This window comes from Brassica rapa, chromosome A01, assembly GCF_000309985.2.
Source record: "Brassica rapa cultivar Chiifu-401-42 chromosome A01, CAAS_Brap_v3.01, whole genome shotgun sequence".
Taxonomy (NCBI): Eukaryota; Viridiplantae; Streptophyta; class Magnoliopsida; order Brassicales; family Brassicaceae; genus Brassica; species Brassica rapa.
Genome location: NC_024795.2, coordinates 26,660,449 through 26,688,089, shown reverse-complemented (window position 1 = coordinate 26,688,089; position 27,641 = coordinate 26,660,449). Strand labels below are relative to the sequence as shown.

The 27,641-nt window shown below is 37.6% G+C and overlaps 5 protein-coding genes across 7 annotated transcripts; 2 read left to right on the top strand and 3 right to left on the bottom strand.

Moving 5' to 3' along the window:
* Positions 1 to 308: 308 nt before the first annotated feature.
* LOC103845974 (glycerol-3-phosphate acyltransferase 5) lies at positions 309 to 9,026 on the top strand. The gene is made up of 3 exons (XM_009122891.3): positions 309 to 2,129; positions 2,317 to 2,821; positions 7,430 to 9,026. Exons 1-3 carry the CDS (start codon positions 1,542 to 1,544, stop codon positions 7,843 to 7,845), a joined length of 1,509 nt encoding a protein of 502 aa, XP_009121139.2. The 5' UTR covers positions 309 to 1,541; the 3' UTR covers positions 7,846 to 9,026.
* Positions 9,027 to 13,777: 4,751 nt separating this feature from the next.
* On the top strand, positions 13,778 to 16,183 carry LOC103845973 (transcription factor MYB65). Of its 3 annotated transcripts, none has more exons than XM_033286265.1 (4): positions 13,778 to 13,952; positions 14,392 to 14,802; positions 14,875 to 15,721; positions 15,824 to 16,183. In XM_033286265.1, exons 2-4 carry the CDS (start codon positions 14,413 to 14,415, stop codon positions 15,997 to 15,999), a joined length of 1,413 nt encoding a protein of 470 aa, XP_033142156.1. In that variant the 5' UTR covers positions 13,778 to 13,952; positions 14,392 to 14,412; the 3' UTR covers positions 16,000 to 16,183. The 3 variants fall into 3 exon arrangements, with proteins under 3 accessions (XP_033142156.1, XP_009121138.1, XP_009121136.1); XM_009122890.2 differs by having other exon boundaries at positions 13,779 to 13,952; positions 14,875 to 15,736; positions 15,833 to 16,183; XM_009122888.2 differs by having other exon boundaries at positions 13,780 to 13,952; positions 14,875 to 15,736.
* A 566-nt stretch (positions 16,184 to 16,749) lies between these two features.
* Positions 16,750 to 19,546, bottom strand: LOC103845972 (rho GTPase-activating protein 4). Its single transcript, XM_009122887.3, has 4 exons — positions 18,589 to 19,546; positions 18,003 to 18,123; positions 17,669 to 17,788; positions 16,750 to 17,580 (listed from the first exon to the last, which is right to left on the bottom strand). Exons 1-4 carry the CDS (start codon positions 18,978 to 18,980, stop codon positions 16,915 to 16,917), a joined length of 1,299 nt encoding a protein of 432 aa, XP_009121135.1. The 5' UTR covers positions 18,981 to 19,546; the 3' UTR covers positions 16,750 to 16,914.
* Positions 19,547 to 24,155: 4,609 nt separating this feature from the next.
* On the bottom strand, positions 24,156 to 25,168 carry LOC103870221 (probable small nuclear ribonucleoprotein G). The gene is made up of 4 exons (XM_009148332.3): positions 24,975 to 25,168; positions 24,856 to 24,878; positions 24,463 to 24,584; positions 24,156 to 24,366 (listed from the first exon to the last, which is right to left on the bottom strand). Exons 1-4 carry the CDS (start codon positions 25,007 to 25,009, stop codon positions 24,307 to 24,309), a joined length of 240 nt encoding a protein of 79 aa, XP_009146580.1. The 5' UTR covers positions 25,010 to 25,168; the 3' UTR covers positions 24,156 to 24,306.
* Positions 25,169 to 25,902: 734 nt separating this feature from the next.
* Positions 25,903 to 27,365, bottom strand: LOC103845969 (40S ribosomal protein S14-2). The gene is made up of 6 exons (XM_018655758.2): positions 27,216 to 27,365; positions 26,804 to 26,923; positions 26,692 to 26,737; positions 26,483 to 26,568; positions 26,272 to 26,401; positions 25,903 to 26,182 (listed from the first exon to the last, which is right to left on the bottom strand). Exons 1-6 carry the CDS (start codon positions 27,216 to 27,218, stop codon positions 26,115 to 26,117), a joined length of 453 nt encoding a protein of 150 aa, XP_018511274.2. The 5' UTR covers positions 27,219 to 27,365; the 3' UTR covers positions 25,903 to 26,114.
* Between the last annotated feature and the right edge of the window lie 276 nt (positions 27,366 to 27,641).

Sequence of the window (27,641 nt, the reverse complement as noted above, 5' to 3'; positions counted from 1 at the left end):
TTTTGAAGTTATATTAAGCTGTAAGTAGTGTTTAAAATTATTAATTTAGGATGTATAAATTAATTTTATAATAAAGTTATGTATTAAAATTTATAAATTAATTTTAAAAGCTTATAAATCAAACTAAAACAATATATAAATGATAATAAAGATTTTAAAAAAAATTAATGATTTTTAGTGAAAAAACTCCTCAACTATTTTTGAATCTTAAAAAAAATTATGAACTAAGTTTTTAACATTATAAACCCTCAACTTATAAACTGTTAACGTATGTCATCCTCCGTCACGGTTTTTTAGACAGAGGGTAACATATGTTAACGGAATTAAAGTTGAGGGTTTATTTCAAAGGATTTTTAGTTGAGAGTTTTATTTACGATTCATCTTTAGTTCAGAGGTTTAATTACTAAAAACCCTTTTAGTAATTGGTGTTTACTTATCGACGATGCCAATTCAACTTGGGTTTTTTTACATAGATTTCATGACAACCAAATTTCTTCCATACCATTTGATTCCATCCAAACCTCAGCTAACATAATTAAAGAGACGGATAAGAAACTGCAAAGGAAAAATGTTTTGTAAACACTCAAGTTTGTGTCTAAATTTTTAATTAATATAGACTTGAAAGCGTTGTGTTGTTGTGTTACATAACAACTATAAGTCGTATGATCATATCTGTATGAAAAATACTATTATGACACATACGTTCTGTTAGAATTCCAAGCTTTCTTTTCATCTTTAACATTATCGGTCAGGTAGGCAACCAAACAACCAGTTTAATTATTATTGAATTGAGATAAGGTTTCACTCTGGCAAATGATTTCACAGAACAACATATACGATAAATTAACCAAACTAAATAAACTGAACCTAATAAACTAATTCGGTTGGACTGGTAAGTTTCTCTTCGGTCGAATTAAACAAAACAAAATCAAATCCAAACAGTAAAGAAACATATATCAATAATATCTCTACCAAAAATCTGTACCACTAATTTACATTTACATGATACTTGTCCACGTTTCAGATTCTAAATATAGCCACATTAATACATTACACTTAAAGCTAGAATTATTTTTCTCATGGACTATATGCTGTGATTATATAATAAGGTCAGTAACCTAGCTAAATCCGTATATTTAGCTGTAGCCATTGCCTAATTTCGGTGCATTCTGCCAACAATTTGGACCAAATTGGTTAGTTTAAAAAACAGTTTGGACCAAATTAATTGGTTAGTTTAAAACCATTAATTTTGTTCTATACACGTAATGCACTATTTCATCAGAAAACATGTGACGTGTATAATCGTATTTTTTTGACATCTCTCTATGACTATATATAATATTGACTTGTCTAAACATTTTGTAATATATAGAAACATGCACAATTCCGGTAGGTGCAATATTGATAAACTGCCATTGCAATAGAGACGAATCAATCCAAACCTTATAACATAAAACGTTATATTTCACTTTCTTCCATTCTCATCAGTCGACACAAAATTAATATTCGATCACATAACCAAAAGAAGAGAAGAAAAAAAAATGGTGATGGAGGAAGCTAGAGCGACTCCGGATTCTGTCGTGTCAGAATTTGAAGGGACAATACTGCGGAACGAAGATCCATTCTCTTACTTCATGCTCGTTGCCTTTGAAGCATCTGGTCTAATTCGTTTCGCCGCCTTGCTGTTTCTTTGGTCCGTAATCACACTCCTTGACGTTTTCAGCTACAAGAACGCCGCTCTCAAGCTCATGACTTTTGTAGCCACCGTTGGTTTACGCGAACCGGAGATTCAATCGGTGGCTAGAGCCGTCCTGCCTAAGTTCTACATGGATGACGTAAGCATAGACACTTGGAAAGTTTACAGCTCGTGCAAGAAGAAGGTCGTGGTTACGAGAATGCCTCGAGTTATGGTGGAGATGTTTGCAAAGGAGCATCTTAAAGCTGACGAAGTCATCGGTTCAGAGCTGATAGTGAACCGGTTCGGTTTTGTCACCGGCCTGACACGTGAATCCGATATCGATCAATCTGTTTTGAGCCGTGTTGCTGATTTGTTTGTTGATAGAAAGCCTCAGATAGGTCTTGCAAGACCTGGCAAGACAATTTCTACAACTTTCTTATCGTTATGTGAGGTAAACATTGCTTGAACAGAATCATATAAAATATAATAATTTAATTGTTACACTTGTGAAAAAATAATTTCAACTGGCAAAACTTTTTATTTAATATCTAATTTAACATGCGCAAATTTTTGTACGTTTTACAACATATAATTTTTATATATTATGATTAAAATTAATATTAAATATTCATATATAGGAGCATATTCATGCACCAGTTCCGGAGAACTACAACCACCGCAACAAACACCTTGAGCTACGGCCACTTCCGGTAATCTTCCACGACGGACGCCTTGTCAAGCGGCCAACTCCACCCACGTCTCTCCTCATCCTCACATGGATCCCATTAGGAATCATTCTTGCCGCCATCCGGATCTTTCTTGGATCCGTCCTCCCATTTTGGACAACACCGTACGTCTCCAAGATACTCGGCGGCCAGGTCATCGTCAAAGGCAAGCCTCCTCAGCCACCGGCGGCCGGAAACTCCGGTGTTCTCTTCGTGTGCACTCATAGAACCCTAATGGACCCGGTGGTACTATCATACGTGCTAGAACGCAGCATCCCGGCCGTTACTTACTCAATCTCACGCTTAACCGAGATCTTATCTCCCATACCAACCGTTAGATTGACAAGAGTCCGAGATGTAGACGCAGCAAAGATCAAACAACAACTGTCTAAAGGCGATCTTGTTGTTTGTCCTGAGGGTGTAAAGTATACTGCTCTGTTATCTGAAACTAAAACCTCTGCATCTTATTCATAGAAAACTCATGGCTTTATATAGCCTTACAAACTCTAATAGATAACTCCGAAAACTTAGGTCATAAACTAAGATAAGAACTAACAATACTTGAGCCGCAAGACTCGACAAGATAAACACCAAAACAAAACGATAACGACCAACTCCAATCTCTATCACCTCCTTGATTCTCGTACTCCCATTTGCTCCAACAAACCCTCCCTAAACTAAGCTTGGTTCACAAGGCTTAGCTTACTTGCTGCAGAGCAAATTCCAAGCTTGTCTCTTAAGTCCTCAAACACTTCTCGTCGCAATGGTTTTGTAAAGATGTCTGCTACTTGTTCCTGTGAATCGCAATGCTCCAAACGTATCTCTCCATTGTTAACCAGTTCTCGCAGGAAGTGAAAACGTACTCCAATGTGTTTACACCTTCCATGGAACACCGGGTTCTTAGATAATTTAATTGTTGAAGTGTTGTCACACCAAATGATGGTTCCTTCTTTCACACGATGTCCTAACTCCTTCAAGACCCTCTTGAACCAAACTGCTTGACACGCACAGACTGATGCAGCAACATATTCAGCTTCTGTAGTTGAGAGTGTCACAATTGGCTGTTTCTTAGAAAGCCAAGCAACTGCTGCATCGTCCATAAGAAAGACATATCCTGAAGTGCTCTTTCGACTCTCAACATCACCTGCAAAGTCACTATCAGTGTATATCTGCAACTCTCCTCTTCCTCCTCTCTTGTACCAGATTCCGTAGTCTAGAGTCCCTCTTAAGTACCTTAATACTCTCTTCGCAGCTTGAACATGAAGTTGTGTGGGTTTTGACATGAAACGACTTAGAAGGCTCACTGAGAATTGCAGGTCAGGTCTGGTATTGGTGATATACATAAGGCTTCCAATGATCTGTTTGTAGAACGTCTCATCAACTCGCTCTCCTCCATCATCAATATCGATCTTACTCCCTGGAACCATTGGATTTCTCACTGAATTGCAATTCTCCAACTCAAACCGTCTCAGTATCTCAAGCGCATACTTTGATTGACAAATGTGAATCCCACTTGATGTTTGCAGAACTTCGAAACCCAAAAAATATCTCATCTTCCCTAGCTCGGTCATATCAAATTCTCTTTTCATTGATTTCTTGAACTCATCCATCATCTTAAGGCTGCTCCCTGTGTAGATAAGATCATCGACATAGACACTCACAATAATGTATTGTCATCCTCTGTCTTTAGAAACAGAGTTTCTTCATTTTGTGACTTTGTAAATCCATCCTTGACAAAGTACTCTTCAATACGACTAAACCAAGCCCTTGGCGCTTGTTTTAAGCCATACAGTGCCTTGTGAAGCCTGTATACCTTGTTCTCCTGTCCCACAACTTCGTACCCTTTTGGCTGCTGCACATATACTTCTTCTGAGAGAACTCCATGAAGAAACGCAGACTTTACGTCTAACTGATGCACCTCCCAAGATCTGTGTGCAGCTGTTGCAATAATAGTTCTGATGGTATCCATTCTGGCAACTGGTGCATATACCTCCATGTAGTCTATGCCATGTTCTTGTGAATATCCTTTAGCCACCAAACGTGCCTTGTACTTGCTCACTTCTCCATTCTCATTAAGTTTGGTTTTATATAACCACTTAACACCGATACACTTAGCTTCGTTTGGTAGGTTCACCAGTTCCCAAGTTCGATTTCTCACAATTGAGTTCATCTCTACATCCATGGCTTCTCTCCACTTCTGACTTTTCTCTGCTTCTTCAAACGTAGATGGATCTGTCAAGTTAAACTCTACCATGTTAGCCATGTGAGTTTCATCATCATCGTCCATGTCTGCAACTTCAGTGACATAATCATTCAAGTAACGTGGACGTCTTGTATTTCGTCCCTCCCTAGTTTGTACAACTGGATCGTTGTGAGGCTCTGCTGCTACTTCTACAGGTGGTTCTGGTTCGATAGTTGGTTATGTTGCAGCCACTGGAGTCTCATTGTCGCTACCTTCTTCTTCACTTTCTTCCCAACTTTCATCATTATCATTCCAAGTGAGGACAGACTCTGCTTGATGATCCTTCTCTTCTTCCCAGTTTCATCCCTTGTTCTCCTGAAATACCACATCCCTGCTCACCATCATCTTCTTCGATACTGGATTGTATAGTCTATACGCTTTTGACTCTTCAGATAGACCAACTAGCACACATTCTACGCTCTTTCCATCTAGCTTGCTTCTTTTTACATCTGGCACATGAACATGACCAATGCTTCCCCACACACGGAAATGTTCTACACTGGGTTTGACTCCATTCCAAGCTTCTTGAGGCGTAATGTTCTTTACAGCACTTGTTGGGCACCGGTTTAGAACATAGAATGTCCAATTTGCAGCTTCTAACCAGAGATACTTCGGTGCTTTCTTTGCTGAGAGTAATGCTCTAACCATGTTCATTACGGTTCGATTCTTTCTCTCTGCAATGCCATTCTGCTGTGGCGTGTAGGCTGTAGTTAGTTGCCTTCTGATCCCTTCCTCTTTACAGAAGTCAGAGAACTCTCGTGATGTATACTCTCCTCCTCTATCTGTTCGCAGACACTTGATATGCTTATCAGTTTCGATTTCCACTTTCCTTTTAAACATCTTAAACTGTGCGAATGCTTCTGACTTTTCACTCAAAAAATATGCCCACGCCTTTCGACTGTAGTCATCGATGAAACAAAGAATATATCTCTTCCCACTAGGAGATGTGGGACTTATGGGTCCACAGATATCAGAATGGATCAGTTCCAGCGTTTCTTTAGCTCTCCATATACTCTTCTTAGGAATAGCGTTCCTTGGTTGCTTCCCTACTAAGCAGTCAGAGCACGTGAAGCTCTGTTCATCAAATGCAGGAAGCCCTCGTACCATGTTCCTACTCTGCAGCATCTTCATTCCACGATGGCTAAGATGCCCGTAGCGTTCATGCCATAACTTTGGCACATCCTCTGCCACTGTCTGAAAACAATGCTGCTTTGATCTCTCTGCATCACTGGTTTGATCTATCAGCATGAACAGCCGGTTTGCACTCATCTTGCTTTCAACCAGTAGTCCTCTATCATCATGGTATATCTTGCATATGCCCTTCTGAAAGATTACAGAGATGTTCTTCTCTTGAAGCTGTCCCAAACTCAGTAGATTGTTCTTGAGTTCCGGAATGTGAAAGACATTACTAATAGTGAAGTTTGTGTTTCTTAGTACTATCTTCACATTTCCTTTTCCAACAACCTCCATCTTCTTGTTGTTTCCGAGTTTAACAGAGTGCCTAAACTTCTCATCCATTGTTGAGAATAGTTCTCTGCTCCCACTCATATGATTAGAACATCCTGAGTCAATAAACCATGCTGTCTTCTTTGTGGATTCTCGTGCTTCTGATTGGGCCATCAATATCAGATCAGACGTGACTTCGTCCTCTTCTTCTTCAACATAAGCCATTAGCAACATGTCTTCACTGTCCTCAGCATAGTTTGCTTCTTCTTCCCACTTTGGACACTCGTATTGGAAGTGTCCAAGCTTATGACACTTGTAATATTCAACGGTGCTTCTATTTGTGAAGCCTCTACCGCGTCCTCTTCCCCTACCTCTTCCATTAAAGCCTCTTCCTCTGCTTCCTGTTCCTCTTCCTTGAGACACAATCAACAATTTATCATCTTCTTTCTTTGGTTTTCTAAACTTCTGTTCATGTACTACCAGCGAACTCTGCAGTTCCTCTAGTGTGATATTTTCGATCTCCTTAGACTCTTCTATGGAAACTACCACATACATAAACTTCTCACTTAAGGTCCTGAGTATTTTCTCCACCACCTTCAAATCTGGCATCTCCTCTCCATTACTTCTCATCTGGTTTGTGATGGCCAGAACTCTTGTGAAATACTCTTCCACCTTCTCAGAATCTTTCATCTCAAGTAACTCAAAATCTCTCCTGAGCTTTTGAAGCAACGACCTCTTCACACGATCGTTTCCACCGAACTTCTTTTTCATTGAATCCCAGATGATCTTGGATGTTCTCCTGTCCAAGATCTGTTCAAATGTTACCCTATCAATGGATTGATACAGGTAGTGCTTCACCTTGTGGTCACTGGTCTTGGCGTTGTCAAGCACCTCTCTCTGCTCGGTTGTCAAGACTGTTGTGTCCGTCGGTTCCTCATAACTGGTTTCAATTACACTCCATAACCCCTTGGCTCGGAAGAAGTTCTCCATCACCTCGCTCCAGTGATCCCAATGGCCATCGAATTGTGGCAGTTTCATCTTATCATCTCCCATCTCTTAGGTTTTTTCAACGGAGCTCTGATACCACTTTGTAAAGTATACTGCTCTGTTATCTGAAACTAAAACCTCTGCATCTTATTCATAGAAAACTCATGGCTTTATATAGCCTTACAAACTCTAATAGATAACTCCGAAAACTTAGGTCATAAACTAAGATAAGAACTAACAATACTTGAGCCGCAAGACTCGACAAGATAAACACCAAAACAAAACGATAACGACCAACTCCAATCTCTATCACCTCCTTGATTCTCGTACTCCCATTTGCTCCAACAGAGGGAACCACTTGCCGTGAACCGTTTTTGCTAAGATTTAGCGGACTTTTCGCTGAGTTAACGGATAGGATTGTTCCGGTTGCTATGAACTATAGAGTTGGATTCTTCCACGCGACCACAGCGAGAGGCTGGAAAGGTTTAGACCCGATTTTCTTCTTTATGAATCCAAGACCGGTTTACGAGGTTACGTTCTTGAACCAGCTTCCGGTTGAGGCTACGTGTTCGTCAGGGAAGAGGCCGCATGACGTGGCGAATTATGTTCAGAGAATCTTGGCGGCTACGTTAGGGTTCGAGTGTACTAACTTCACGAGGAGAGATAAGTATAGGGTTCTTGCTGGAAACGATGGAACGGTATCGTATTTATCGTTTCTTGATCAGTTGAAGAAGGTGGTGAGCACTTTCGAGCCTTTTCTCCATTAAAATCAAATTAGTAAATTTCTATTCCGGTTTTTAATTGCTTCCTCTTGATTTATTTTGATTGCGATTAAAGTCTGGATTGAATTTTGTTTTCATAGATGTTTGTATTATTGTTTATAAATCTTGCTCTTTTTCAGATGTAAACTAACTCTCCCATAACTAATGTTGAAGAAATATTTGGGGATGAATAGTTTTGTTACTCAATATTGTGAATTCTTGATTTTTTCTAAATATTAATTTGTTGATAGAATTATTCTGTATCAATTAGTTGTTCTCTTGAAATTTACAATCTTCTTGTAAGATAGTACATATTTGTACAAAGTTTCTATATATGGTAAGAAAATGTTGGATTAGTTGACCAGAAGACTTTGGCTGCCAATTTTCCGTTACTGTTGGCCTACCGCCAACTCCGTGGATTCGTTCAGTATCAACCTGTTTTTCGTTCATTTAAGATGAAATCAAATGTTAGGTTAAAAGATAAATGATGCTTAAGGATAATCACGTGACGAGTCTCGAGGCTATCGTCACTTAATATGAAATCATTATCTTATATCACAAGCGATACATTTGACCATATGGTTCAGACTATTCCAAGAGTGCATCATTCATTTTTTCTATGAATGTAAATATCATATAAATGAAATATGATTTACAGATGAGAAAGCAAATCTAGAAGCTGTACCACCTTGGCAAAATAAAAATAAGAAACAGGGAGGGACAAAGTCTCAAAGATTTGACCAGACAAACGTTACAAGTTTTCATCTCAACCAAAGAGACATCAAGTTACAGAAGTGCTTCCTTTGTCTCCTTGTTGTAATGGTGTTTCATATCTCCTTGTCAATCAGTCCGTAATGTTAAAGGTTACATATAAAGTTTTTTAGAAAGATATTGCGAAGTTGATTTTTGTAATACTATTAAACTTTTGAAAGAAGTGGTCGCTCCCAATCTTTGTAGTTTGTTAAGGACTAAAAGATGTTTTTTTTTTTGCAACGAGCCAGGAGATAGATAAAGACATGATGCCTCCGTGTGCGAGATTTGGTCTAACTTGTATGTTTCCTAATTCAAAAATGGAGATGCTCAGTTTAGCACTTTCCCTGTACTAGAAAGGTCGAGAATGGATTAATCTTCCAATATACCCGCAAACACCTTTAAGAATTAATCAAAAAGTATAAATTCAGAAAATAGAGAATAGGAAGAAAAACTGAGATAAATAAAATATTGTATAACGAAAATGGATCCTATACTGTACATCTAAAAATAAAACTATACTAGGTTAAGACCCGCGCCTTGCGCGGGATGAACATTATATATATATATATTTTATATATTATATGTTTCTAACATATTATGAAATAATAAATATATATTTAATAATTAAAAAGTCACTAACTATTACTTATATAATTAAATTGGTGCGAAGATATAAATAAAAGTTTATTAATCTAAAAAATATTTTTTTCTATTTGATATGGTATATAATTAAATTTAAGTGATAGTAACATATATATATAGTATATTTTAATATTAATATTTATTAAATGATACTTTCTACTCATATGTTTTTTGTATTTGTTATAGCAAAAAAATAAATTACTAATAACAAAATTTTCACTATAGGATTAATAGTTTAAGTAATTTATAATATTTTTTCAAATTTTTCATCAAAAAAATTTGTCCAAAGTAAATATCAAAATTAAGATATTTATGCATTTTTATATGGCATATAATTTAATTTAAAATGATATATATATATATATATATATATATATATCTTTATTTTTAATACTTATTAAATGAGACTTTCGACTTATATGATTTTTTAATCATTTGTATCATGTCCTAACAAAAAAAATAAATCATGGATCACAAAATTTGAATGTGAGACTTTTAACAGTTTTGGTAGTTTATACTCGTTTTTAAAAATTGAAAATATAACATATAAAGAAAAAATTTCATTTTTATTATATGGTTAATATGGTTGTTTAATTTATTTTAATAGTTTAAAATTATACAAATATGATATAAGATACCCTCATTTCTATTAAATCTTTATTATTCAAAATCATTAATTGTCATATATACTTTAGCCACTTTAGGAAATTCCGTAATTTTATTTAAGGAAATAGTAAATCACATTAATAATGTATTTATGGTTAGTTTAATAAAAAACTTATTATATATTTAGATGGACCAAACTATTTCTCTAAGGATTCTAAGAATCATTCTAGTGATGACAAGTGGCTACAAAATAATGTTGTAATGCTTCTCAAATAATATATAGGGGATGTGAAATCAGAAAATTAATGATTTTCGGAAACTAGGATTAGTCGAGAGGATCAAACTTTTCTCACGAAATAGAAATATCAAATGAACATACCATAAATCCTCAGACCTTTAACAAGAAAACACATCTTCTTGTGACCCGGCTCATCTGAGAGATTAATAGTAGAATTTGAACTACAAAATATTTCATACTAGAGATTCATACCTGTTTAGATGTGTAACTAAGCCACTGATTGCAGCTGCATTATTATCAAGATTCTCATATATATGTACCAGAAAATCATTATATATGGATTCATTTACAGGATACGCATAGACTTGATATGGTGATTTGTGAATCATGATGATGCTCCAACAGCTAACAGTAACTGGACATGAATTAAGGAGGTTTAGTTTTAAGTTTACCAAAATAAAAGATCATAAGGAAGAAAAACTGAGGGACAGAAAAAATGGATTAATATACATCTAGAGAAAAACATATGCGAATCAGAATATTAAGGATTTTCGGATTTGAGAGAATATCAAGAAATCTCTCAAGAAGACAATAACTCAAGAAGAAAAAAAAACATACCATAAATCCTCGAACTTTATTTAAGAAAACACCTCTTCTTGTGAACCGGCCGATCTAAGTGATCGATCCATACTAGAATTTGAACTATATACATAATATGTTATGTAATCGAAACATACCTGTTTAGATGTGTAAGCCACTGATTGCAGCTGCAGCATCATCAAGATTCTCATACATACACCAAGCATCATTATGTATGTGGATTCAATTACACGAATATGCTTAGACTTGATGATTTGTGAATCTTGATGATGCTCCAACAGCGAACAGTTGCTGGTTGATGATAAAATGTAATGATTTGGATTTCTGTCTTCGGTATTTTTCATGAGTCAATACAGCAACATGTAACCCTAATCTCTATCCTTAATCTGGAGTCTAGAGAGAGAAGAGAGGGAGAGAGACCTGTATAAAGCGATAAAGGAGATGCTATTTGGTGTTTCCTCCAATGATGTGCATAGATAATATATAAAATTGATCATGTAATTAATCAAGTAGGCATATATATATAGCCAATATTATCCAGCTAGCACACATAAAACTTGTTAATTATCGATATATATAAATGGGCAATTCTCTCAAATGTTTTCTATTTTTTAATATTTGAAATTTTATCCCAAAAACTCTACCCATTAACTCTAAATCCTAAGTGTAGATTAATTAACCATAGAATAAATATGTATTTTTACTCTTTAATAAAACTTATTTTTGTCATTTTCTTCATTGATAACTATTTTTGTGAAAATAAATTAAAAATGTTATCATAGAAAATTTCTATATATATATCGATAATTAACAAGTTTCATGTGTGGTGCTAGCTGGATAATATTGGATGAGTCTTGAATACACAAGGATCTGTTATTGCAGATAGATTTAATCTGGCTGCTATTTTTTCTTTTTTTTTTATGTAACACAAGCTGGCTGCTATTCTAATTTAGCTATTTTACATCGCTTATCACATATAAGATAATACTTTGCTGTCTTCACCACTAAGACTCTTTAATAATACTCATCGAATAAATTATCAAGTTATATATATATAATCAAATCAATTGAAAGAAAACAAAAAATGAAAAGAGGCAGAGAGACAAGCGTGAGACACGGGGGAGTGGAACTGATAATCTTACGTTCCTCGTACGTTTACAAATTACACTGCTTTCCATGATTCTATAGTATTGCCTCCATCCCTTTTATTATATACTTTTTCGCACATACTAGATAATTAAAATTCAAAACCTATTATTTCTAACCTAATTGAAAAAGCAGCACTTAGCAGCATAATCCTTTCTTCTTTTTTTTTGCACTTAGCAGAATAATCAAACAAAGGTTTTTGAAAAAAGGTTTGGTGATTGCAGCCAGTACACAAGAGCAAACTAACCGGATCGAGAACGCACGAATTGCGTATGAGTCTGTCTATACGCTGCAACCATTTTAAGCAAAAAACATGCATAGAAACAAAATTAAATTAAAATGTCATGTAAATAAAACATTTCTCCGTATACGTCGATGAGTGGAAATATCTTAAGCAGTATTGGAATATCTTGAAGTATTACGTACCGCTTGTTAGTAAAATCAGTTTGGTGCAAATGGACCAGGATAAATGATCTAAAGAGATACGCGAAAACTCCAGCTCTGCCTGTGGGTTTGGTGCAATGGACCATATAACCTTAAACATTTTTATCATATTTCTTGTTGTAAACGGACTAGATGTATTCCTAACCAAATGTTCTATTAGAGCCGGACCAAATGCTCAACTAAATCTAGATATACAACTTTTCGTTTAATATGCTATTACTCGATTTGGGTTTTAAACCCTCACATAATTGTTCTTGAGTCAGATACTTCCTAAAAGGTCTCATACCAAGTGAAACTGGACCATATATATATTAAACTTTCTTTGGTCTAATATCTGATGTTGGTCTTGTATTGTTTGTTTACTCTAACAACTCTCCCCTCAAAAAACTTTATACTAAATAGAGTTGAATTAGATATATATTAGTCTTTTTGATGTAATAATAGATGTGAGATTTAAATTGCTTATTTACTCGAACATTTCTCCTCATCTTTTTTTTTGTTGTTGTCAAGCTTCCGTCAGAACTGTAGCTAAAAACATACATGAGTTGAATCATCCGAGTATTTCTTTTAGATTCGCCTATAAATAGCATTTAAATGGTTTGAAATTAGATCCGCAATTATCTTCTTTTTGTATAAAACATCATTCTTCTGTGAGTTACGTAAATTTAGTGAAAAAGCTGAAGTAACAACAGGCTATATAAGTAGAAAATGCATGAAAAAGGTTAGAGCCGTCGGTCGCATAATTGATCGCCATTTGGCTTCCTGACAGTAATTAATGTCGATTAGTCAGTCTGATTAGAGAGTCATACACTATCTATTTGTTGTCAGATAGAATCATTGGATGACATTCATTTGAGTGCGGACCATCGTAATCTCAACGTCAGTAAACTCAAAATCACATCATTAAATGGAGTACACATTGGAATTTTTTGTTTGGTGTATTCCTTTTTTCTCAAGACGTATAGTAGACGATTGTACCAAAAAACAGTATAAATTGCAATTTATCACACACTTCTTAAATATTACTATTATGATTATGATCTGTAATAGATTTTTTCAAAAAAAAAATTATTCCACAAAGATAAAATTTATATATTTTTGAAATACTTTGTATACATTTACAAATATTTGAATTAACTAAATATTTTTAATTGCTAAATATAGTAAAAATAAATAAGAAATTTAATTCTAAATATTTATTATATTTTTAATATACGTGAATACTATATAATTTTTTTTATATTTGGAAAGGAAAGGAGTATTTTGTTAACAAACTTAATTACAACACAATATTGGCATTATCTATAAGTTTTCAGTCTTATTTGTATATACTCTTTTTTCCAAAAAAAAAAAACTATTCTTGATCTTTTAAATATAGAATAATTTCATACTATAAAATTAGAAATTCCTCTATAATTTATCCAGGAAAGAAAAAAAAGTAAATTAAAAAAAAAAGAATTATTCTTGCAGTAATGAAAAAAAAAAGAGTGTTTTAATTAAATATTTTTACTTTAGTTTGCTTCTGTTCCCACTTGATCTGGTAAGAGCATCTCTCTCTCTCTCTCTCTCTCTCTCGGAGCTAAGCTATGAATGATGAATGATTGCTTTTGGTACTCTGATCTCTTTCCATCTTCAACCTCTGAGATTGATTGATTGATTCCCCCATCGCTCTACCTTTTCCCGCGTAATCTCTCTCTCTATCTCCCTCTTTACTTGCTTTGTTCTTCCATTTACGCTTCGTCTCTTGTGATAACGCAGATCTATATCTAGGTTCGTGTATATATATACCTTTCGAATCGTATTTTGTGGATAATAGAATTTGATTTTTGGGAATTGGAGTTTTATACATGAGTTCGTTTCAAGTGTTTAGAGCTTCTGTGTTGTTAGGATCTATCTTGAAACCAAGTATAACTACTCCAAGACTTTATTTTTTAGCTGCGACTTACTCCAAGTGTTGTGCTTTTGGTGGATTCTCATTCAACTCTAAATACATATCTAATAATTCCTCAAATTTGTTTTTTTTAGTAGTGTTCTTACATAAACTTTGGCCAAAGATGTTTACTTGATGAATAGATGATACTGAACTAATAAAGGTTCTGTCTTGTTTCTCTATACTCGTTCAGGTAAGAGCCATTGATGTCTACATGGTTGAAAGAGAGATGAGTTACACGATGGTGACGGATGAGAGTGATGACGCTATGTACTCAAGCATCTACAACGAGTCACCATCTGCTGCTGATAACATTGGCAGTGGCTGCACAAGCAGAGGGAAAGGAAGTGTCCTGAAGAAAGGGCCCTGGACCTCAACGGAAGACGGGATTTTGATTGATTATGTCAAGAGGCACGGCGAGGGTAACTGGAACACTGTGCAGAAACACACCAGCCTTGCACGTTGTGGCAAAAGCTGTCGTCTCAGGTGGGCTAATCATCTCAGGCCGAACTTGAAGAAAGGAGCGTTTAGCAAAGAGGAAGAACAGCTTATCGTCGAAATGCACGCTAGGATGGGCAATAAATGGGCACAGATGGCTGAACATGTAAGTAGTATTCTAAGACTAGAAGAGCATTGTGGTAAAGGCTGAATCTTTGGTATTGTTTGTCTTTGTCAGTTGCCTGGGAGAACAGATAATGAGATAAAGAATTATTGGAACACGCGTATCAAGAGGCGGCAACGAGCAGGCTTACCACTTTACCCTCCTGGAACCCATGTTGAAGACCTGCACTGGAGTCAAGAGTATCATCCATCAACGAGTAATGTCACCGACAGAAGAAGACATCAAGACATCTTGCAGTTGGGAAACTCCAAAGCTAATGTTCTGTTTGACGATCTAACCTTTGCTAACGTCCTCTTTGAGGATCTAAATTTCGCTACTAGCTTGTTACCTGTAGCTTCTGACATCTCAGATATGTTAGGCACTGGTGCAAGTAGCTACATGTCACCAATATTGCCTTCCCACAGTAACATAAGGCAAGCATTCCAATCTCCAGAACATTTTCAGAACGCTGCTCCACAAAAGAATCCAAGATCTTGCAGTATCTCTGATCATCCTTTGTATGGAAACCAGCATCGAACCGATGTGATGATTCAAGATAGCCATCATACCTTTACGGATGGCATGGTTCCTACTTCTAAGCCCTTGTTTGGGGCGGTGAAGCTGGAGCTCCCTTCATTCCAATATTCAGAAGCTAGTGGATTTGATCAGTGGACGACACCGTCAACTCCACAATCAGATCTACTGGACTCTGTTGATACTTATATTCAATCTCCACCACCGTTGGAGATAGATGAGCCAGATTGTTTCTCCTCATGCGACACCGGCCTGCTAGATATGCTGCTTCATGAAGCCAAGATCAAAGCTAGTGCAAAGCACAGTTTCAGTTCAACTACTTGTGCAACCGATGGTACTCAGGATGTACCACGTGGAGGTGATACCCATAATGTCACATCAGGTGCAGGTGGAAATTCATCAGGTGAGATCAAAGTTTACTCGTTGATTGGTTGTAAAGGTACTGTGTTTGGTGTATTGTAGCTGAGAAGTCCCTCTTTGATATTTGAAGCTTTTGCAGTTGTGAAGACGGAAGAGTTGGATCAGGTATGGGAACCAAAGAGAGCTGATGTAATACGGCCTGATGTTTTACTGGAGTCGAGCTGGCAAGACCAGCAAAGCCGTTTTGGGATTGTTAGAGACTCAAGCAGCTTGAATGACGCCCTTGCGCTTCTTCTTGGTGGGTGAAGAGTCATCAGGTGAAGCACCTGTTTGGTCCTTGTAACAAAATGAACCACATGCTATTTTCATGCTACTTTGCTACCTTTGAAGACTTTGCGGTTTCTTATAGTTGAGACAGTAAAACTCTGTTTGATTTCTATTATAATTGGAAAAACAAATTATACTCAAAACAGTACATAGGATTAAAATCTATGATAGTGGTGGTCAATCTATGAAGACATGAGAAGCCTATGAATCATTACAAATAATAAAAAGGTTCAAAGGTGCTCCATCTCATGGAGTTCCGACAATATTTTCACTTTTAGACTCTGGTTTTCTTGCTTCTGATGAGTTCCTTAAGCTCCACAAACTTCTTCTTGCATTGAATCACCGTCTTCCCAGGAACAGCTGCAGCTGGCTCGTCTCTTTAGGGAATGTCTTCAACGCTTGAACCAAAGCTCTTTCTTGCACAGCCGACCAATCATCTGTGTCTGAACCTCCACTTGCTTCACCGTTGTTGTCTGAGCTTTTACCCACAACAGTCTCTTTAGAGGATGGTTCCGCCTTTGGTAGAGATTCTCTTAGCTCCTCCCTTGTGGAGAGAGGGGAGGCTATTGAAACAGTGGGCTTCCTCTTCTCCAGGAACGAATCAAATGCTTTGGCAGAATCTGGTTTTTGGAGAAGAACCGTCTTAGTTGCTTTGAGAGGGGAGGCTATCAAACATGTGTGTTATATGATACTTTTCGTAGGAGAATTTATATTCTATCAATTGTAGAATAGCAAATAAAAAAACTTTGACATTATATGCAGAAATGTAGCGTTTCTTGATACACAAGCAACCGTCAGCATCAAAAGCATCCCATTCATCCTCACAATATCAAAATCAACCAATAAAAACTCAAAAGTTGGATCAAAAACCATCAATAAATGTAAATCTTTTATTCACCGCCAAGCTTCAAACAGCTCAACTCTGTAATTCACACGTCCCACAATACTACTCGCATTCGACATTGTCCTCTTCATCTTCCTCTCCTCCTCCCAACCATTCTGTTTCTCTCCAAACCCTCCTTTGCCGTACTGACAGCTCTTAATCAGAGAAGACTTCAAGCCCACAAGTTCTTGAAGTTCTGAAGACTCTTCTTTCTCTTTCATTTCCACCTCAAAGGTATCTACTACAGCTTCCTCCTCGTTAGCTTTCATGAGATGCAACAATTGTCTGCTGCTCTGATCACCATTATGGTCCCTAGGACCCGGGTTCGATCCCTGAACCAACCTATCTCGAGATTCTTTACGTTCTTTAAGCGTTTTCACTATTAGTGTCTTCAGAAAGTTCATGACTTTCACAGCATACATCAGAGCTGTCAGTGGATCCAACATCTGAGTCATGTTGGGTGCGAAAACCATAGCGATGTTTCGAGCATTCATCTTGTTGAGATGCTCCATCTCCACAACGTCTGCCATCAGGTTGATTGACCAATCTAACAAAGAAGCTTCTGTTGGAGGGAGAAGCTTCACAAGCTCCGCACACTCATCTTCGGTTTCAGACTCCATGACTTGCTCTGGTGAGAGTGAGTCCAGTACACCAGTTGGAAGTTCCCTAAACCAAGCCTAAGTGTAAAAGAAAAAAAACAAATCCAAGAAGTTAGAAAGAAACAATAAAGAGAGAGTAAGATCCAAGTATAGGTCATATATATACCTTAATGAGACTTGCCAAGCAATGTACATCTATGTTATCTGGTATAACACCTTTGTTCAACTCTTCTCTTGTGTACTCCTCTTGACCATTCTCACCATTAATTCTGAATATTCCTTCTACCTATATGGCACAAAGGGTTATACTAGCAGTGTTCTAAAATCCGGTCTAGGAGCTGCCTAGTCGGCAAATCAGGTCGAAACAAAACAATTTTTCCAAAATTAGACGTCCGAAAAAATCGGCCTGCCTAAACACTAAACCTCTAGAAGATGCTTAACCACTGCCTAGCGATTTCTTGAACATTGGTTTTAAGCAAAACACATACAATTACACGAACCTGCAAGCCGCCTCTACTGTACAAGTGACTCTGCATCATCAAGAGTATTGTAGGCACAATGTTGCCTCTAGTATCATAAGATAGTTGCATTGACTCAGTTGAGACTCCAAACACGGTTGCACTGCATTCGCATCAACTTCATTAGACATTTCACTCAAAATCAAAGATAAAAACAGCTATGCACACAAGATGTCATCAATCAAATCTATCTGCACACAAGATGTCATCAATCAAATCTATCTACCAACACTCAAGATCCTTAACAAAGCCATCTACTTAATTACTATAAACCTCCAATCACTAATCATTTAGAGAGTTACATCTACTCCATATCCTAAAAAAAAAAAGATTTTCTAAACAATTTATGCATATTAAAAATATAATGAAAATTTACAATTAAATTTATTATGTATTTTACTATACAATTTACAATAACTTCAACCAATAATATTTAACTATTTCAAATATTTTTGATTCATATTTAAAAAAGATATATAACTTATTAACTTTAATTAATTAGCAAAAGTACTTCAAAAAATCTAGAAAATCACTCTAAAAAAATCATTTTTTAAAAAACTAAACGAACCTTGCACTAGGAGCTCGTCTAGGGACTTCAGGTTCAAACTCAACAGGCAAGCCAAGGAAGCCATGGAAACGATCAAAGGTGACATGAGCGACATGTCTAACATCTGAAGGAACACCAATCTCCATTGAACAAAGATCCTCTTCACCAACACACCCACCAATCACAGACCTTCTTATTGCAGAGACGAGAATCTCCAATGCAGACGAAAGCTCGAATCTTTCTTCCTCTTTCTCGCTTCTCTCCTCTTCTTCTTCCTCTTCCTCGCGAGAAATGTTAAAAAGAGAATGTGGGTCTCTGTTACCATCATTGACTCCTCCGCATGATGTAGAAGAGGAGGAGCTTGAGGGTGAAGGGAAACGACATGATTGGGTCGAGTTGAGTACTTTCGCCATCTTTGGTCAAGGATAATCCTATAAAAATCAAATCTTGGAGTGATGGGTACTCTCTCAAGGGGAGGAACAGTGATGGATGTCAAAATCAAAGGCTGATAAAGAAACAATCTTTAAAGGGAAATTTTCAGACAAAACCTAAATGGGGATTAGTAATGGGTAATTAATGATGCTGTTGGGAAAATAATGGGAAACTCCAAATATTATTAATACTTTTTGGGTACTAAGCGACGCGTAGAGTTGAATTGAAGAAAGGGTTTTTTTTTAGTTGGTGGTTTGTAATTATCACTTCAATTTTTGTTTCTTGCTCAAAGAGGAGAGAGAGAGATAGAAAGTGGTGAAGTTAGGTGAGAGAAGTTGAAGAAGGGCTAACGAGGAAGATGAAGGTGGAGCTGTCTTTTTAAGTGTCTCTTTATTAATAGTATATTATGCTGTCACCTTTATCAAATTTACTACGAGCTATCTTCCATTTGAATCAGTTGGGAATGTGAAGTGATTAAAAAACGGAATCAGTTGGGAAGAAAGAGTAAAAGATTGTGTGGTTCAAAAGAAAAAAAAAGTAAAAGATTGTATACACTAGGAACACAGTCACATGTATTTGGTAACCTGTGCAACAACCAATGGTCCTATTATATTCAACACTAAACTTGATTTTTGTTGTTGTTTTTTTTTTTTTTTTTTTGGCTCAACTACTACTTTTCATTCATCCCATAATGTTTGAAACTACAGTAGACAAATCTGTCTCAAACACAGATTTTAACCAAACTGACACAATAGAATAAAGCTTAGGGACATGATTCTGTAGTGAAAAAGCCTCCTTTGCTATCCTATCTGCTGCTTTATTACTCTCTCTTGGATAATACTCGAGCCTGTAGCCAGCGTTCCCAGTGAGACAGCTTTGTATTTCCATAATGATTGGCTTGAGGTTTGGCCATATTTCTTGAGTTCCTGCAATCATTTTGACAATCAAGAGTGCATCTGTCTCAAAAATCACCTGCTTGTATCCTAGGCTGCGCATGGAGTGCATTGCCCATTTGATTCCTTCTGCTTCTGTTTCTGCTGGTGATCTCAGTCCCTGGACGCTTTTCATGCCCGCCCAGAGCAGTCTGCCATGTTCATTCCTACTTATCCAGCCCACTCCATTTTGATGTCGATCTTTCTGCCATGCTCCATCTGAGTTGCATTTTATCCAGCTAGTGGGTGGTGGTTTCGATCGATGGTGTTGACTGCTGCGGGGGGGCTGTATTGGCTACAGTTTTTTCTTCCTCCTTTCTTTTCAACCATTCCTCCAAATCCTCTCTTGCTTTACTGACTGTGTTTGGCGCTGTATAGTCTATTCCTTTAAAGAGGAACTCATTTCGGTTTTTCCATATTCTCCATAGCAGCCAAGCAACGAGATCATCATACTCCTTTTCAGTAGGATCTTGATGCTCCAGGTTCATCACACGGGCCAGGTTTGCGTAGAGAGAGTCTGACAATACTCCGTTTGGTGGAGCGTGAATTGGGGACAGAGCCCAAATCAACCGAGCATATGGGCATGTGAAGAGTATATGATTGATCGTCTCATCTTCCATAGCGCATCTTCCACAGCTGCCATCTTTTGCTATATGTCTGTTCCTCATGTTTGCAGCTGCAGGTAATGAGTCACTGAGACATTTCCACAGGAAGTGGTGAACTTTAGGGCTTGTATTCATCTTCCATAACCGCTGAAAGAGGCCGTCGAGGCTTGGTTGGTCCACTATCTTGTCGCTCTGGTCTGGTTTATTTATGCTTTGCTGCACCCAATACCCAGATTTGACGGTATAGTGGCCGGTCTTTGTGTATTCCCAGTAGTAGGTGTCCTCTCCGTGGCTCCCTTGTATATTTGTAGCAAGAATTTGCTCTTTGATGTGCTCGGGAAAGATGTTTTCGATGAGCTCTCTGTTCCATTCTTTTCCAGGGACAGTCATCAGATCAACAACTGCCATGCTCGACTTCACTACCTGTCGGTATTGAGGCAGTATCAGCCTCGTGACTCGAGGTGCGAAGGCAGGCTTGCTCCCCAACCATTGCTCCTCCCATAGTTTGGTATTCCTACCGTTTCCAACTGCCACTTTTGCGCCTTGCTTGATCAGTTTCTGCGCAGCCATCATACTTCTCCATGCATAGGAGGGACGAGATCCTAGTGTAGCATTTAGAGGGTCTGAGGATTTGTAGTATCTAGATTTGAAAACTCTGGCGAGGAGGGAGTTTGGGTGTGTGATCAGTCTCCATAATTGTTTCCCTAGTAACGCCACATTGAAATCCTCCAAATCCTTGAAACCGAGTCCTCCTTTCTCTTTTGGCTTGCTCATGTGGCTCCAGGTTTTCCAGTGCATTCCTCTCGAGTCTTTGTTGTTTTTCCACCAGAAGTCTGCCATCAAAGCTACTATCTTTTTGCAGAGTGTCTTAGGCAGGATAAAACAGCTCATCGTGTATGTGGGGAGGGCCAATGCGACTGCTTTCAGGAGAACTTCCTTTCCTGCTGGTGAGAGGAACCTGTTTTGCCAACCACCAAGTTTCTGCTCCAATTTTTCTTTTAAGTAGTTAAGAATGGATACTTTGGAGCCTCCAAAGGACTCAGGAAGTCCTAAATAGATACCATCTCCTCCCACCTGATCCATTCCTAGCTTCTCCATGATTTCTTCTCTTCGTTCTGCAGATATATTTTTTCCAAAATATATACTTGACTTCTGGTAGTTGATTCTCTGTCCTGAGGCGAGGCTGTACTCATTCAAAATGGCAAGAATGGTGTTCAGCTCCTCATCTGTATGTCTGCAGTAGAACATACTATCGTCAGCGTAGAGGAGGTGTGAAATAGCCGGTGCTCCTCTTGCCACTGACAGCCCTGTAATCTCGCCTCGCGATTCTGCTTGAATGAGTTTCTGAACCAGCATCTCCGTGCATATGACAAAGAGGTAGGGGGAGAGGGGGTCTCCTTGTCTTATCCCTCGGGTTGGTCTGATGTCTCCATGTGGGTTTCCATTGATCAGGACCTGGTATTGCACAGGAGTGATGCATTCCATTATTAGCTTACACCATTCCTCCGAGAAACCGAGAGATTTCATTGCTTGCTCAAGAAAAGGCCACTCTACTCTATCAAAGGCTTTAGAGAGGTCTGTCTTGATTGCAATGTGTTCACGCGAGCATTTGTTGTTGGAGTTGAGCACATGTAGTAGCTCGTGTGCGACCAATATGTTGTCTGAGATTAGCCTGTCTTCTATGAATGCAGCCTGTGTCTCTGTGATTACATCGGGTAAGGCACATTTCAACCGCTTACTGAGAAGCTTTGATATAATTTTGTAGGCTACATTGCATAAGCTGATAGGTCTATATTCATCAAGCTTTTTTGCATACAACTTTTTGGGAATAAGACAGATGTTGGTCTTGTTGATGTCTTCTTCAAGTTTTCCAGTTCTAAAGAACTCCTTGACCATGTCTGTAATTTCCACACTCATTGTTTCCCAGAAATGTTGGAAGAAAGAGCCGCTCATACCGTCGGGTCCTGGGCACTTGCTGGGGTTGATGTCAAAGACAGCTTCTTTGACTTCCTCCAGTGTTACTGGCTTCATGAGCATGTCATTTTGCTCTCCTGAGACTATCGGGGTGATCTCATTCCAGTTGGAGAGTGAGACTCCAATGTCTTCTGAGGAGTAGAGGTGCTTGAAATGAGTTTCGGCAAGTCTCCCCAGTTCTTTTTCTGCAAACCACTCTCTTCCATCGTTGTCGATGAGGCTGTGGATTCTGTTTTGGGCTCTTCTGTTTTTTGTGACTGCGTGGAAGAACTTGGTGTTCTTATCTCCTGCCCTTAGCCAGTTGAGTCTGCATTTCTGGTACCAGAAGAGCTCCTCGTTGTGATATTCTTCATTCAGCTCTGCTCTAAGCTTGCACAGATTGTCGTCATTGAAGCAACGCTTCTTTGTTTCCTCATCAATCTTGTGGTGAAGCTCCTGAATACGGAAAGCAGAGCTAGGTTTCGGTTGTCGCTTCCATATGGAGATGGACTTTCTGCAGCTTGCAATTTTGCTTGCTAGTCCAAACTGTCCATTGCAAGAGCTCCCAAACTGCAGAGCTAGATTTTTGTTGTTGTTTGGTAAATGTGTAATCAGATTTCGAATAAGTGAAATAGTTACTTGATAGTTTTAAGCAAAAAAATGGTTACTTGATAATCTATGTTGCATTAAAAAATACTGTTACCGTTATAAGGAGGCCATCTCTAGGACCTTTACCTCTTGCCATAACTTAAAGAGAAAAGGAAAAGTAAAAGAATAGTGAAGTTGGTGAAAGTTCTTTTTGGATTAGTTGGAGATCAAAAGTGTGTTTTAAAATGATGTTTTGTTATATGATGAGTTGGAGATCCCCCAACCAAGGATATACATCAATTTCTCTTTTGGATTACCTGCTAATAAAACACGTTAACTTGCAAGTGACTTCCACAAAAAAAATTAATACACAAATACAACCTACGTTCCACCAGTAAAACACATCGACTCATAGACCCTTTTGTAGTAAAACTGTAGACGATGTGTATAATATAACTTAAAAAAAGCTTTAAAACACCTCCCACATGCCGAACATTCCGTTGTATGTTACGTGTGGTGGTATCATTTCATTCTCATTTGCCTTACAAGTTACAACAAGGCTTCGTGTGGGCACATGCCTTCCTTCCACTTTCACGGTGTGTTATTGGAGATGTATCATTTCATTCTCATTTGTCTTGCAACAAAATGCTTTGTGTCGTGTTCCACATGCCTTTCTTCCACTTTCACGGCTCCTTATTTCTTTTATGGCCTTTCCTCTTTTCCTTTTTTCAGTTCTTATTCATAAAAACCATCTTTTGATAAAAACAGAGGGGCCAAAGGGCATAATTATTACTATCTCACTACAGAATAATTAGGAAGAAGAAAAGATTTAAGATGGTAATAAAGCAAAATGCAATGACCGTTGGGAGCTCATTTACCCAAATTTCAAATCCCCACAACGAATGGCTTTTGCTTTATGTGTGGTCTGGCCCAATCACGATTAGCTTTTTTACTATGACTGCTTTGTTATTTCTTTGTACAAAATTGTAACAATGCTTACAAAAATATTAACTTGTCCGACCTAGAGAGAGCCCTTTAATCTGGTATAGTTCATTATCAGACTGCCCCTCACAGCAGATTCAAAGAAATCCTCAGAACAAAAAAGAGGAATAAATTCATCATATCAAACTTCTTTAAGATTCATGCTGATAGATACTAATTAAGTTCCAATACAGAGAGTAAACTCAAGTCAAAATACGGAAACTGGTGGTGCAAAAGTAATAAAAAAGCTAAGATCTTCCAACTGGCTCAAGAGCTTCAACAGTGACAATGCTGTTTCCTCTTATCACCTGCATCCACAAAATACGGAAATACAAAATTATAAAAATGATCAAAATAACTAAGAGATTATGAGTGGTTTAGGAGAAGAGAAAGAGAAAACGTACCACCATGCCAATGTCAGTTTTGTCATCACCATTGACTTCAACGGTGTTATCCACAACAAGATTCATGAACTGGTCAAACCCACGGAGAGTTCCAACTACCGTTCTGTTGGCATTAAGCTTAACTACATTCCGACAAGGAAAAAACAAAAAATGAGACAAGAACTTACTTCTCTTAAATCAAAATCCACCTAAAATTCTTCTAATTAACAAAAGTCGAAAAAAAAAACAACATTACCAACCCAGACAAAACATATAGCTGATTGTAATGAGATTGTCCTATCCAAATCCAATGAATGATACATTATCACCACCAGGTTCAGTTAACAAGAGTTTAATCCAAGTGAAATTGAAACGCTCTATAAGAGTAAACGTGGGAGAAGAAATCGAACTTACTTTGGAGTTTCTTGTCCATGTACCTGCATCAAATCAAACCACGAAGAGTAAAAATCAGAAACACGAAGAAGATGGAGAGAAGAAACGAAAAATCAAAAGTGGTGAAGAGAAGAACTTACTTCTTGAGATCTGGAGGCTGGCCTGATCGACTCATACTTGCGGAATCAGAGAAGACGGAGACGGAGAGAGATTAGGGTTTTCTCTCAGATCGGAAGTAACTTGCTCAATTCTATTGCGGAGAGAAAATAGATTAAAAACATTCGATGGCGGTATCTACTGAGTCGTTTCGAAGCCCAATGTTATTGGTTCCAGGCCCAATATATTTTAAAGCCCAATTGATTAAAAATTAAAAAAATTGTGGGGGTGTTCAGAAAGTCGAACTGGGACCTCTCGCACCCGAGAATTATTCCACTAAGAACATTTCCATTGTATATCTCTATATTTTATTCTAAAATAGAGATCTTTATTATAGAGGTGGATTTGCTCCAATATATGCCTCTATAATAGAGTTCTTCTATTTTAGAGGAAAATATAGAGAAATCATACTTTTTACCTCTATATTTAGAGATGAAAATAGCAAATCTCTATATTTTCCCTTATAAATAGAAGAACTCTATTATAGAGGCATACATCGAAACAAATCCAACTCTATAATAGAGTTTCTCTATTTTAAAAGAAAATATAGAGATAAAAATAGAGGTGGGTTGGAGATGGTCTAAACCAAACACCCTTATTGCAGAAAAGGAGACATTAAGTAATTAATATTTAGGGTTCGAATGTTACGAACCATCCCGTCCCGCACCACAGTTAACAAAAATCTCTATATATACCATATATCTATACGTTTTTATAGCTGTGAAAATCACACCGCAGTTAAACCGCTTGTCCCGCATCACTCAAACCACGGTTACCATTCGGAGCATTAATTACATTCTCATAAACTTATATAGACTTTTACCGTTTTATCAACATCCATCATATCCTCATAAAAATCGGAAGTATAGATTTACAATTTATACTAATAGAGTAATAGGAAAGACTATGGTATAAAGAAAATCCAAAATAACAATAACACAACATCACTTTTTTTCTCATTCCCAAATGCAAAAGTTTACAATGCTGAAGAAGTTCGCAAAAGCTTATAAAAGTTCTCGAAGCAACTTGAAAGAAAAACCGGAGAGAGAGAGAGAGGCAAGACTAACTTGTACCCAAGAAACTAAGGGCACAACAAGTGAACGATGATGAGGCTCATTGAGCAATCAGAGTCTTCTTCCTCTTCGTCCACCCTTTCTACGTGTACTGTCGGTGGGAACCGGAGTCACATCCTCTGCAAAATACATTCAATAACACGATTATTCTTAGCCAAACCGCACAGTTCTCTGTATAATCAAAAGAGGCAGAGAGAGATTTACTTACCAATACGACCAATCTTCATGCCAGAACGAGCAAGGGCTCTGAGAGCTGACTGAGCACCAGGTCCTGGCGTCTTGGTTTTGTTTCCTCCAGTGGCACGGAGCTTCACGTGCATGGCTGTGATGCCAAGCTCCTGTCACATATAACAACATTAGAGATTATTAGGATGAACATGTTATCCAGAAACGCAATGAATGGTGAACAGTTCTCTGACCTTGCATCTTTGAGCAACATCTTGAGCGGCAAGCATAGCAGCATAAGGAGAGGACTCATCACGGTCAGCCTTCACCTTCATCCCACCTACGCAAATAAAATAAATATTTTTAGGATACAACTCGCATAATCATACTAATAATCAAATTTGATTTTGTGTTAACAATATAGATTTTATTCAAAAACATAAACAGGAACAAGAGAACATACCGGTGATACGGACGAGAGTTTCTCTTCCCGACAAATCAGTAACGTGCTGCAATAAAAATTAACATCAACACGCATAAAATAATTATACACGACAGGGAAGGCGAAAGCTTACAATGAAAGTGTCATTGAAAGAAGCAAAGATGTGAACAACACCGAACACTTGCTCTCCGTCACGAACAGCAGGTCCGAGTGTGACGGTTTCCTCCTTGGGCTCTCTGGTCTTTCTCCTCGACTATAAATAAATCGAGAGACCAAACCAAAAAAGATAAGTAACAACATCGTCGTCATTGGTTGGTACACAAACAACCACTTCTACTTTACAAAACCAAACATACTTTCACTATGGTTCAGAAAAACATAGTTAGAACACAACACGGACGGTGAGAACACTTAGAGCTCTATAAAGATCAGAATCTAGCAGGGAAACAAACCTATCTGAAATCTAAGGAACTGAAGAGTTCGATTCCCTAACAGACTAACGAAAACAAACTACTCCGGAACAGATATGAGCTGGGGAGAATTACCATGTTCACCAATGGATGAGACAAAAGACGAAATGCTGCTAGGGTTTTTGGGTGCGGAAGGAAGGACACACTCAGAGCTACACTTTATATATTAGGGTTACATTGGAACACTTCTTGCAATTGACGTAATTACCCTCAGCGCTTTGACTCGTGAATACATCGTCGTTTCCATTATGATGGATTAGTGCCCTGTCCGGGAACGCGCTAGGCCCTAATCGGACCGTCGGGTTGGGCCTAGCGCTTAAAGAGAATCGAAATTAATCGGAAATTATGCAGGACGAAATTTTTAAATTGTTTAATGTATAACATATTTAAGATTGTATAAAACACACAAATAGAATATATAAACTTAATATAGTGTAGTTTTCATCGAAATTATGAATATAAATGATATTTATAAAATTTTAGACCAAATAAATTTAAAAA